Below are 12,667 nucleotides of genomic sequence, written 5' to 3'. Positions count from 1 at the left end.
TTATTTATTTTTTACAACAAATTGCAATTTTATTTTTGGTAAAATAAAATGCTGTACAACAGAGCTTCACAGTATTAAGGAAAACATTAATGAAAAATATCTGATTACCTGTGACACAAGGCTGCTTGCGTTTATGATATTGCTTACAGATGATAATAATATTAATAATAATAATAGTATAACCATTTAATAATACTTAATTGTTATTATGGGTATTATTGCTACTTAATTAAATTATTGCTACTTTTGGAATATTACATTAGTTATATTTTTCTTTCTTCAATTTCACACATCCATTTGAATAGGGCTTTCATGTTAGCGGGACTTTTATTTTGACAGACCTTTGACTTCTTCCTGTTTTTCAGGTTAGTTATATCAAGCTTCCCATTAATGCTGGGATACTCCCGTCGCGACTCTCGAGCTGAAATATCCGAGCTGCACGCAAGGAGTTCATTTAAGTGTTAACAGCCGATTATACTCTAAACACACTGCATGAAAATTAAGCACCAGTAGTGAGTGTTGCGTGTGTGTGTGAATCATATGACAGAGCATCTTGTTTATTCTGTCACGTGCTGCCCTGTTCCCTATTTAATTAAACTACATCCATCTGCTGTTTAATGATCACACTTTGCCATATCCAGAGGTTTTTTATTTTATTTTCAAATAATCATTGATTTCATCTCAAATTTGGCACATCTCATATAATTTTGCTAATTACAGCATTATGTAATAGGGTACCGATATTAGCAACAAGATGATATCGTACAGTTTCAGCTTTTTTGGTATCACAGTACTTCATTAGTACCGGTAAACTGTACAACCCTACTGTACATCTACTGCATGCGATTATCTAATCAGCCAATTTTGTGGCAGCAGTGCAGTGCATAAAATTATGCAGATACAGGTCAGGAGCTTCAGTTAATATTCATATAACCATCATAATGGGGAAAAAATGTGATCTCAGTGATTTAGGCCGTGGCATGATTGTTGGTGCCAGATGGGCTGGTTTGAGTATTTCTGTAACTGCTGATCTCCTGGAATTTTCACACACAACAGACTCTAGAATCTTCTCAGAATGGTGCCAAAAACAAAAAACATCCAGTGAGCGGCAGTTGTGTGGACAGAAATGCCTTGTTGAGAGGTCAGCAGAGAATGGCCAGACTGGTTTGACCTGACAAAGTCTACAGTAACTCAGATAACCGCTCTGTACAATTGTAATGAGAAGAATATCATCTCAGAATGCTATACTGAGATGCGGGTTAGGGCTGTTTTGGCGACACGAGGGGGACCTACACAATATTAGGCAGGTAGTTTTAATATTGTGGCTGATTGGTGTAGTGTGATTTTAATGTGATCACTTGTTTATTCATCAAGATGGTCATATTTTAATCATAGTTTTGAAGATTTCACAACAAATAAGACACTGTAATTATTATTATTGTAATTATTTACTTCTGACTCAGAACCTTGTGCTCGAGAAAAACTTACTGTGTGAAAACTAGCCGCGGTCTCCCTTATCTATTTTGTGGTTCACAACTTGTGGAAAATTAATCATAAAAAACATTCTGAATAACTAAAGGCATCTCAACGCTTCAAACTTACAAATATGGTAATTATACATTAATAACAACTTTATTTAAAAACATACTGTGTATGCTAACATCTGTACCTCCTCACAAAATGTGAAAACTTTTCTTTTAAGACAGTGAGAATGATAATAAGTCTAACCCACCAGTCTGAGTCAATTACTGGCATATGCACAGAAGTGTTTTCCCTGCTGTGTGTAAGAGATTTGCATGAGTGTGGTGTGGACCCTGCTTTAGCTTTGATGCACCACTACAGTCTTCTCAGTGGCAGGAAGTGACAGATCTGCTGTCGCTAATAACCCTTAGCCCCTCGATTCTGTTTGCTTCATAGAAACATGCTTATCTCTTAAAAGAGAGGAAAAGTGTGTAGTGGAAAAAAACGTGCTGTGTGATAGTTGGTGTGACATGCACAGATGTTTATCTTTTATCTTTGCGTCTTCCCTTTTACACCATTTTAAAGTGCTGAGTGTGATGCTTAGACTGACTTATGTTTCTTATGCTTCGTATGACCACTTAAAATGATTCTTGGAGGGAGTAGAGTTGAAAATGACACTATTGGTGTGGGTAGACAATGTAATTTAACCTTCCAATGAAAAGGTCAGTGTGGGAGTGTGTGATGTGGCAATTGTAGGAGGATGAGGCAGAAGATTGCCAAGTTCCTATTTCAGTTTATTATGACATAATAGTGTAGTAAAATGATACTACTGAATATATAGTATACAGATCCTTATTCTTAGCTTTTCAGTTAGTCAGTCATTGCTCAAGAGCTGATGTCTGTAAATGATACACAGAGTGTTTACTGTAGATTCTATAGAGACAAAATATTGATGATACTCATGAGTGATTCAGTGAGACAATGAAAGATGCATTATTGGATTTTGCCAATTGTGGATGTTTAAATTAAATGCTACTTTATATAAATTATGGAGACAGTCCCTCTTATTGAGTAACTTCAAGTATTTTGTTAGCTCAGTGGTAGAAAATTGTGAGGCTGCCACAAGCAAGCTAATTTGCTGCTAAGCTATATCCCATTGAAATGTAATGGAACTCTTCTCAGGTAAGTTGAAGATTGGTTACATCCACTTAGTCTCTCAAGAGCATCCATGGTACCCATTCCATGGATAATAAGTTGTTAAAGGAATATTCTGAGTTCAATTCAAGCTAAGGTCAATTGACAGCTTTTGTAACATAATGTTGACTACTACAAAGATGAATTCTGACTTGTCCCTTCTTTTCTTTAAAAATGGCAAAAATCTTGGTTACATACTCACCGATGATGACATGTGGTTTTAAAAAGTTTTAACATGCAAATGCCTTGATAAGTAAACTGAAATAGAGTAGCTACGCCTTAGCACATCATGGAATTTGAGATTACAGTCAGAGATTATTTAGCAGAGATGGGCCACTTCTATTACCAAGAAGCTCTGAGCGCCCATGATCAAGAGAAATAGAAAGGAGTCCCACCTTACAGTTAAAAGAGCCAGTCACCTTATAGACATAAGACATCACCTGTCAATCAACTCTAGAACGTGCTTCGGTATTAGCTATACAAGTGGGGAAATTTCGTTTTTTAGTGTTATATGAGGTAAAGATGCACAATTTATGATTCCAGTGTTGTCAGATTTTACTGCTGATTTGAAATGTGTTCTTTGATCGTAATCTTGACCAACCATTTTTTTAAATTTTGGTCTTTCCCCATTCAAGTAGATAGGCACTGGCATGACTTCAGGTTGTCCGGATTCTTTTAAATATAGCTTTGTTTGTCAAGTTTTGCATCGCTCAAAGGTTAGGGTACACAATGAGTCTTGTAAAAATTGACCTTTTATGTTCAAAACAATTTCATTGTTCTTTCAAGTAAACTTAATGACTGAATGATAACATAAATGTCTTTTGTTTGGGTATTTTTCTCTGCGTAAAAATCACAAGAAGCTTGGAGTCATGTACTGGGACGATGACTTGGTAAGCACCTGATTTTTGAAAATTAAGGAAACTTAGGTTATTGCCAAAAGAAAGGAAATATAAACACAAAAATATGAGGAAGTTATAATTGCTACATTGTGCCACAGAGATCACAGGGTGTTAGGTGATGCTGAGGAGTCATTTGGCCAGGAAGTCATAATTGCTACATTGTGCCACAGAGATCACAGGGTGTTAGGTGATGCTGAGGAGTCATTTGGCCAGGAAGTCATAATTGCTACATTGTGCCACAGAGTTGACATGGTATTAGGTGATGCTGAGGAGTCATTTGGCCAGTGTCTGTCTGTCTGTCTATCTATCTATATATCTACTAACTGTCTGTCTGTCTATCTATCTATCTATCTATCTATCTATCTATCTATCTATCTATCTATCTATCTATCTATCTATCTACTGACTGTCTGTCTGTCTGTCTATCTATCTATCTATCTATCTATCTATCTATCTATCTGTCTATCTATCTATCTATCTATCTATCTATCTATCTATCTATCTGTCTGTTTGTCTATCTATATACCGTCTGTCTGTCTATCTATCTATCTATTTACCGACTGTCTGTCTGTCTGTCTATCTATCTATCTATCTATCTATCTATCTATCTGTCTGTCTGTTTGTCTATCTATCTACCGTCTGTCTGTCTGTCTGTCTGTCTGTCTGTCTATCTATCTATCTATCTATCTATCTATCTACCGACTGTCTGTCTGTCTGTCTGTCTGTCTATCTATCTATCTGTCTGTCTGTCTGTCTATCTATCTATCTATCTATCTATCTATCTATCTATCTATCTATCTATCTATCTGTCTGTCTGTCTGTCTGTCTGTCTGTCTGTCTGTCTGTCATAAAGTTTACCATTAAGCATTCATAGTTTACCGTTCACATCAGCATCAAACAGAACCTTATTTTTTCCTGTTTTGAAATGTTCTTTAATCCGTCATATCTAAACAACACAAAGCGCGAGATAAGTGTGAGGAAACGCACACGCGGCCACTAAGGTTGATACAAATAAAGAGAACAGGTTAACAGAGAGAAGTAACCTATAGAAGAGAGAGAGAGAGAGAGAGAGAGAGAGAGAGAGAGAGAGAGAGAGAGAGAGAGAGAGAGAGAGAGAGAGAGAGAGAGAGAGAGAGAGAGAGAGAGAGAGAGAGAGAGAGAGCATAATGCGGAGTTTACAGTGTCGCTATAGCTCAGCGGTTGGTGTTAATGCAGTTACATGTTTCTGACATGAGTGTAGGTCGGAGAAAAAAAAGTTTTCTCTCAAAACACGCCCAATTTGACGTCAGCAAATGAGATTTGTGTGATCTTTAAATCTTGAGCGATTGGAAATTCTCATCATAGTGCGTGTTTCCTTTGAGTCACGACCACTACACTGAAAACACAAGTAAGTGATTATATATTTGTGCTCAATTCATTGATCTGAATCCTATTTTAATTATTTTAACGTATTAAAAATGTTACGCTGCATTTAAATATTTTGCTTTTGCATTTCTATAAATGTGTATGGAAAGATTGATATGCACTGTAAATTGACTTAAGTATATATTGGAAATTATTATATTATTAACATATTAATATTAATTCATTTAGATTTACTTTTTTATTTAGTTGGTCAATTGTTTTATTTTTTCTATAGGGAGACATGCTGGTAGCTGTCCAGAGACTGTGTTTTATCTTGCTCTTTGCCAGTCTAGAGCCCTATAGTGAAGGTGCTAACACTGGCTGTGATGCCTGGAGTCTGACTATTCTACAAGATGTCTGCTGCACAAAATGCAAGCCAGGTACAACATACTTATAAACAATTAACATGACTTATTCTAATGGCACTTTCCACTACTAGGGTACAATCAGGGTTCTTAAACATGTAGGATTGTTTTTCCTTTTCAACAAATGGTTAGTGTGCTTATGTTTAGTAAGTCAAACCAAATATATGAAAGTTTTATTTTCAATTCATTGTGGATATGTCTAAATGCAATTCAAACCCTGATTTGTGTGAAAAGTAAACATCAAAACTAAATGGACGTAAAATATAAAAACAAGGTTTTCACAAGGTTTGTTAATGCATTTACCAACATTATATTAGGTCTCATGAACTAACAATAAATAATATAATTTTAAAGCATTTATCAAACTTTGTTAATTTATAACAATCCACTTGTTCTTTAATTGAATTAACCAAGATTAATACCTGTTGAGAAAGTATTGTTCATTGTTAGTATATTTTAACTATAGTAGTTATCTAATTTGAACAAATACAACCTTATTTAAAGAGTGTTACCAAATAAATAAATACCATTAAAAAGACTAAGCCAGAATGGGTAACAGGGTTGCAAGTAGGGTCATTTAATGTGACATTTAATGTTTATAAAACATATCATGTGTTCCTCTAATGGGATACCAAAGTGTACATATTCAAAAAAGTATTTCTTAAAGGATTATGTTATCTAACTAGATATTTGCAATACTGTCATATTCTTGGAAATTATTATTTTTTTTTAGGAAGTTATAGTTTCACAATTTGCCATATTTGTAAAGGATAATTAAAGATGTAAGACAGAGGACTATATATTCAAAATGACGCATTAGTGACTAAGTGAAGGAAGATGATTTTGAAAGAGCCACATGAAAAGGAAGTGGTTAGCACTCAAAGGGAAATCCATGATCAGTTCTCTCATCATGATGCATAGATCCACCCACAGGGTTGTCCCAAGACATTGCACAATTGTGCAAAACTGTGCCATGCAATCTGCTTGTGAATAAAAGATCTGTAAAGATTGCTTGAAATGTTCATTTTCAAACTTACTACCACTACAGGTTGATATTATAACAGTAATTATGTTTTCTTTTTTGGACATATCATTCCACATAACACAAAAGATATCAGAGCAGTAATGTTATATTAGCAATTGTAATGTTGTTGTCTTAGAAAAGCACTAAAGAACTCCCAACTTTTATATACATTTTGTATGACACCACAGATAGACATACTATGATATATATTTCTAAGACCATGGGTGAAAATGCTTATATTTTGCATTTTTCTAATTGAATACACTGTTTTTCATTTCTATTATTATCAGAGTGAAAAGTTGAATAAAATTGTGTATTTCTCAATTTCTTATTTGGTAAGCCCCCATTGCTTTAATGATAGCATGCACTCACTTCACAAGTTTGTTCAAATGATCTGACCTTTCAAAAAATAAAGGAGTTAACATGGTGACCAAGAAATAGATCAGAATCGTCAATATTTCTTCATCGTACATCATAGCTTTTCTTTGTGAAATCTGTCAAAATTATAAAACGTTTATTTCCAGATTTAAATGAGAAAAAAAAATTCAGATTTTCAATGTAGCCTCAGACTTTGGACCCCACTGTATAAAGTTATTAAAGTGCAGAAGTCATATCTGTACTGTGTGTGTTAGAAGTTTCAACGTTTTTGTTTGTGGTTTTGATTACAGGAAACCGCTTGGTGGACAGATGTGGAAGAGACCCAGAATTACTCTGTACCCCCTGTGAACCTGACAGTTACACAACCGATCCTATAAGCCCTTTCTGTCATAAATGTACACAGTGCATAGGTAAGAGATCTGCTCAACTCAGCAAAAAGCTTTGATTAGCTAATAATTATTAATGGCTTAAGTGTAACAAGCTGCGTGCTAAACATCACACTGAGTGTTTTTAATGCATTTATTTAAAGGTATACAGTTTACGCTGAAACCTTGCAATATCAGCAGCGACACTGTGTGCGGATGTGAGAAGGGTTATCGTTGTGGAAACAAAGAATGTTCTTTCTGTGTTACGGAATGCAGGAAGGGACAGGAGCCCGACAAATTCCGTAAGAATTGAATTTAACCTCTATTCCTGACCTTTTTGTCAAGTTCTCAAGCCGTTCAGCATGAAATTGTGTGCTGATATTTACTTTTAAAATCCTGCAGGATCATGCAGAAATTGTTCACACGGAACATTCAATGACAGAATCCACAGTATGTGCAAACCATGGAGAGAAAGGTAGCGTACAATTACATTTGATCTGAATTTAAATATGTATACATATATTATAATTAGGTGACAAGAAAACTGACATTTGTGCCTAACAAACTTTTTTCTTTTTTTCTAGTTGTCCAGAGGGACAGATTTTGGTGACCAAAGGAGATGCATTAAAGGACCATGAGTGCAGATTGGATTTGGATGTAGGTAAGAAGAACATACATAACCTGCATGTCAATCAACATGAGACAGATATCTATCCCAGAATCTAATGTCACTGTGTCTGTTACAGATCCTACAAGACACATCTTACCTGTCAGTAAAAAAGGTAAACATAAATGAGGTGATAAAATAAGATTCTGAATATGATACAGTTAATAGGACTTTAATATATTTGCATTTGAATTTCATATTCTCAATGGCAAACACGTGTTTTTTCTTTTCTAGCTGAAATAACCTGGCTTCCAGTTGGCATTGGTGGAGGGATGGCAGTGTTGAGTGTCCTCTGTATCATTGCATCGGTGGTTGCATGTGTACAGGCACAAAACAAAACAGAGAAGAGCCTGAAAACTGATTCACCTGACCAAGGTACTGTTTAAAAGCGGTGTCCATTTTTCCAGTCTAATGTTTACTTATTTGGTTTCCATGAGACAACATTCATAGAAAAGTTTAGATCGGGTGAAAGTTTAGATTGTCATGAGAGTCAGTAGATGACAGAATTTTCAGTTTTTAGCAAATGTTGTAGACGTGTGAATTGATGATTTTGCCATAGGTTTTTAGACACTGTTTTTGACCTACAATAATTTGGCAAAAATATTTATTAAAGAAGAAAATCTAATCTTTTTTCTAAATCTACTTGGTTCAAATATCAGTTTGAATGGGTATGATATGTCTAAGTTACTGCTGAACTTTAATTTGTCATTTCTTTCTTTTAGAGCTCTTAGAGGATTCCAGGATTATGATAGTGGAGCAGGAGGATTGTAGTTTCCACCATCCTGAGCAGGAACAGGGAGGCAGCTCAGAGTCCATCAGTACACAAGACTCTGAGATTAAACTCATAGTGTGAGTTCATTGGACAACTCCTGTATTTTCTTAACTTGCTCTTTCAATGGAAATTCTACAATAACAAGACTACCAGACCGAAAGTCTGATAGATTGTGAAAAACCACTTGTATTGATCGACTGTATATTCCAGCTGCTGTACTGGTTGATTAATGGGACCAAAGCCCACATACTAAACCAAGGTATTGTTATTCCTTCTGAAGTACTCAATAGGTTGTATGTAACAGTAATGGCTAACAGTCATTTTTTTATTTCATTTTCTTTTCTTTTTTTTTAAATGTCAGAACTATAGTGCCTCTCCAAAAGCACATGAAAGGTTGTATCGTAGGTGTCCTGTAGCAGATGATGTCAACACTTTTGCGAGAGTAGGTGTAATCTACTAGCACTTGCATCACATTTTCAAGTCAAAACCTTCCCGAAATACCCTGGTGGGCTTCCCCAGTTGTGGGGGGGTTTTGTTCAAAACAGCACTTTTTTTCATTCTCCCACATATTTAATTTATGGAATCAAGTGGAAAAAGCACTGAGATGGTTTTACATGAAAGAACATATTTTACTGCACTTGCATTTGTCCTGTAATTGGGCTGTTTTTAATTCAACATTATTGTGTTTTTGTCTAGTCTTTATAATTTATTTGTGAATCAACATAGAGACTATTCTTGGTAAATGTGGCTCACTGAGTCAGACAATGTTCTTGTCATGAAGGAAGTAGTACATAAATGTCAGCATTTGCTCTACAGTTGAAACCGGAATTAACCTCAACAAAAGTGCAATTTAGTGCATTCAACGTTACTGTATGTACATAAGGAAGTATATGGAATATAAATACTTCACTGTGTTGTACAGCTTTTTTTTGTTTGTTTTATAATTCCTTTTGGCAGTAAATGGAAGCATTAAGTTCACCAGAGGGCCTTAGAATCCACATGTTAGGGATTTTCCTGTAAGTAAAAAAAATTCCTAAATTACAGGGAAACATTTCAGTGAGCTGAAATCAAACTCTAACATTGCAAGAAAATGTAAATGTAAGATTTCCTGTAAATAGTTTCTTAGATTATTGGGGAAATGTCTTGTAGAACGGAGGTCACCGAACCAGTTATGGACTCATTCTTCTGGCACTGCAAGAACAACGTAAATGTCCGAAAATGAATTTGAACCAACTAAGATCTAAGCAGGGACACGTATCTTATCAGCATGATAAAGTGACTTAGAGGAAGGTCCCTAATGGCCAGATTTGAGGACTATCCACCAGTAGCATGACCTTCAATACTTAAAAAGTAATGGGAATGAATCATCTTGAATTCCAAGTTTCAGTTCCTCTTAAATCGCGACTCATGCAAACACATGCAAGAACAGTGTTCAATAAAAAAAATGTTCAATAATTGGCTCCAGAGAAACAAGTGCTGTTGAGGAACAGCTGGCGCGTGAGCAATGTGATGACATCATTCCAGTCTTTAACAGTCAAACAAGGTCACCCTGTTTAATGTGAATGTGTCATTTTACAAAATGTGATTTTACTGTTTTACAATTTTTTTATGTCTCCTATGAAGTAACTTGTTATAACTCAGGACAAAACTGTCATGTTCTATGTTATGTTGTAATACATTAACTGTAACTTTAAATCTTTTTCTGAGTTTCATCCTTTTTACAATTCATAATTCTCAATTTTTATTTATTTATTTTTTTTAAATCCTGGTCAAAGAACAGCTCTCTTACAAAATGTAAATATTCCTGTTTCTGTAGGCCAGACATCACTCTTTAATTTCATGAGAAGAGAAGTGGCCTCATTGAAACTCATTAGTACTGAAGGTGCTTACCACAGTTTGCATGATAAATTTAGAAATAGGGAAAGACTTAACCTCTCATCTTGTCTCAATTCAAGTCAGAAAATCCATAATACTGCTGCTGTATGTAAAAACGATTTATTGGTAGTGATGATATGCATCAAGAAAGATATGCATATTATATATATATATATATATATATATATATATATATATATATATATATATATATATATATATATATATATATATATAATTTGTGTCATCTGTACAAAGCATTTTATTTATTTTTTACTTACAGGCAACGAAGGCACATTGACTCATGACTCCTAACACATTATTTCCATTATTTTGTTATAACAGAACTGGCTAACATGGAAACATATACAATTTCCACTAAGCATCAACATAAAATAATACATATAATAGTTTTCGTTCCTCCAGCCTTTTATAACTATGTTGGATACCCCAAGCTTGAGCCTTCTCTCAAACCACTAAATAGGAAAAACTTTAGATGTATGATTTGTCTTTGCAAAATGGCAGTTTCGTGGTATCTATTTCAAATGTTTTATGAAATATTTGATAAAATAGAAATGTCTGGATAGTAACACTTTGGGCCCAAGTGAGAAACTGGTCCTGCAATCCAGCGCAAGGATGCTTATAAAAGAATGCTTGCTCAAAAGATCAATAATTATGCAGAAAAAAAACAAAGAAAAAAAACTTCAGAGGTTCACAGAACCACATGCCAACTCTATTTAATAATAGAATAATATCATGTAAACAAAAAGTCCAACATGTATTTCCAAGAAGTACCAATGGGAGCTTTCCCTCTGTGGTGATGTACTAGCCCATTACCAGCTGCTAAAGAAAACCGAAACATCAAATAAAGATGCAAAGCAGCAAGATACTGAACAGAAGTTCAGCATCACTGATAAATAGCTGCATTATCTGGATGGATTGTCCCTGTTTTGCTTATGAGTTTAACTCACTTTGTTGATTACAACAGAATTCCCACAACTGCTGGAGAAAGCAGAAGACTGGAAAGCCCCAAACGGTTTGGACAAAATTTTTACCATCTATCTTTTATGAATATGAATTTATTGTTGCAGTTCATTGCACTCACTAATATGTCAAGCATCACTGCTGCTTGCAATTCTCTTTCTGTTTCACATTTTCCTTCTTCTCCTTGGTCTTAACTCGACCCAATTTGTCACTCTGTCGTTTTATGGGTGGCACAAAAGTAGGTTCCTCCATTGGGTTTAACAAACCTACTTGTTGGGAAGTTTGATTTTGACAGGGACCTAAAAACACAATTCATGATTACTATACCGACAATATCAAATTGATATGCAAGCTGTTTTGTGATATTTGAATCGATGGCATCTTGAAAGCACCTACCGTTAATGGTAAGCCCTGTTTCAGTGGTCTCCTTTCTTTGAAAAGTGGGGTCTAGTTCTTCTGCAACATTCCTGATGGGTTGCGATGGCCTGTTGTGAAAGCAGAGATTGGTTAAATGCTATCCCCTGATAAAGGATCTATAATTCCAGTAAAACCGAGAGATGATGGTGACTTACGCTGCCATGGAAACAGGGCTACAGGGCTGATGATCTCGGGTGAAGTCATCAACTGGAGATTGAAGTCCCTCAGAGTCCTGCCTCTCCCTCTGTATCTCAAACAGCAGAATTCACACATCTGGAATTCTTGATATTTTTGAACTGCTACATGTAAAAGATCAGTATTTCCAAAGAATACATTTGGAAATACAATGAATCACATGACCAAATCATATGGGCACAACCAAAGGCATGTTTAACCAGTTTGCTAGGAGAAGTTAAATGATAACATCACAATGAGCTTTGCCAAACATGTCTGCAAACAGGCAATTGCACAGAGAAATTCTTGGGTAACCAGTAATGAGTAAATAATAAGTCACACTAAATGTGCAGCTACCGGTCTGTCACATACTGCTCTCTTGTCATTCGCATTCTCCCAGTGTTCTCGCCCAGGTTCCACAGGGTCCAGGTCATGAGACCTTTGTTTAGCCTTAATTTCCTGTTTCTGAATAAAACGTGCAATTTCCTGCCACAAAAATAAAAAAGATAAGTGATTTTGCCATGTCTGTGGTGGGAAAGTCCTCTCAAAATGTTCAAGCTGTGCTCACCTCATCTTGAGCAACCTGTGCCACTCTGAAGTCTCCTACTGGACAGACACTACTAAGAGGAGAGGCACCCTGTGGAGTCTGCGAGAGAAAGGAATAACCCACTGCAGCATCCACATCTTA

General features: G+C 35.5%; 2 protein-coding genes across 12 annotated transcripts in view; one reads left to right on the top strand and one right to left on the bottom strand.

Annotated features, from left to right (window-relative positions):
• Nucleotides 1-30: 30 nt before the first annotated feature.
• Nucleotides 31-10,207, top strand: LOC127619236 (tumor necrosis factor receptor superfamily member 9-like). 3 transcript variants are annotated; one of them, XM_052092066.1, is made up of 10 exons: nt 33-3,669; nt 3,742-4,941; nt 5,194-5,338; nt 7,016-7,135; nt 7,255-7,392; nt 7,493-7,565; nt 7,675-7,751; nt 7,837-7,872; nt 7,992-8,132; nt 8,480-10,207. In XM_052092066.1, the coding sequence occupies exons 3-10, from the start codon at nt 5,200-5,202 to the stop codon at nt 8,608-8,610; spliced, it is 855 nt and encodes a 284-aa protein (XP_051948026.1). In that variant the 5' UTR covers nt 33-3,669; nt 3,742-4,941; nt 5,194-5,199; the 3' UTR covers nt 8,611-10,207. The 3 variants fall into 3 exon arrangements, with proteins under 3 accessions (XP_051948028.1, XP_051948026.1, XP_051948025.1); XM_052092068.1 differs by having other exon boundaries at nt 31-3,669; nt 3,742-5,338; nt 7,675-7,747; nt 7,837-7,871; nt 7,990-8,132; XM_052092065.1 differs by having other exon boundaries at nt 3,742-5,338.
• A 441-nt stretch (nt 10,208-10,648) lies between these two features.
• LOC127619232 (coiled-coil domain-containing protein 50-like) overlaps nt 10,649-12,667 on the bottom strand; it is a 30,259-nt gene continuing 28,240 nt past the window's right edge. For 3 of the 9 annotated variants that reach the window (XM_052092057.1, XM_052092053.1, XM_052092059.1), the window contains 5 exons: nt 12,548-12,625; nt 12,337-12,465; nt 11,961-12,055; nt 11,785-11,873; nt 10,649-11,687 (listed from right to left, as the gene is read on the bottom strand). In XM_052092057.1, the coding sequence (XP_051948017.1) occupies nt 11,524-11,687; nt 11,785-11,873; nt 11,961-12,055; nt 12,337-12,465; nt 12,548-12,625 (555 nt within the window). In that variant the 3' untranslated portion in view covers nt 10,649-11,523. Of the gene's footprint in view, nt 11,688-11,784; nt 11,874-11,960; nt 12,105-12,336; nt 12,466-12,547; nt 12,626-12,667 lie in introns of those variants that run through there. The other 6 variants (XM_052092054.1, XM_052092060.1, XM_052092055.1 and 3 more) reach the window with 5 other exon arrangements.

Source organism: Xyrauchen texanus, chromosome 25 (genome assembly GCF_025860055.1).
Source record: "Xyrauchen texanus isolate HMW12.3.18 chromosome 25, RBS_HiC_50CHRs, whole genome shotgun sequence".
Lineage (NCBI taxonomy): Eukaryota > Metazoa > Chordata > Actinopteri > Cypriniformes > Catostomidae > Xyrauchen > Xyrauchen texanus.
Note: the sequence above shows the minus strand (reverse complement) of the source record. Positions and strands in the feature narration are given on the sequence as shown.

Excerpts from the sequence above, each read along its gene's own strand:
- LOC127619236 (XM_052092066.1), top strand. The coding sequence starts at position 5,200 with ATGCTGGTAGCTGTCCAGAGACTGTGTTTTATCTTGCTCTTTGCCAGT. Across the intron at positions 5,339-7,015 it reads CTGCACAAAATGCAAGCCAG|GAAACCGCTTGGTGGACAGA; the intron begins GTACAACATACT and ends TTTTGATTACAG. Across the intron at positions 7,752-7,836 it reads CAGATTGGATTTGGATGTAG|ATCCTACAAGACACATCTTA; the intron begins GTAAGAAGAACA and ends TGTCTGTTACAG.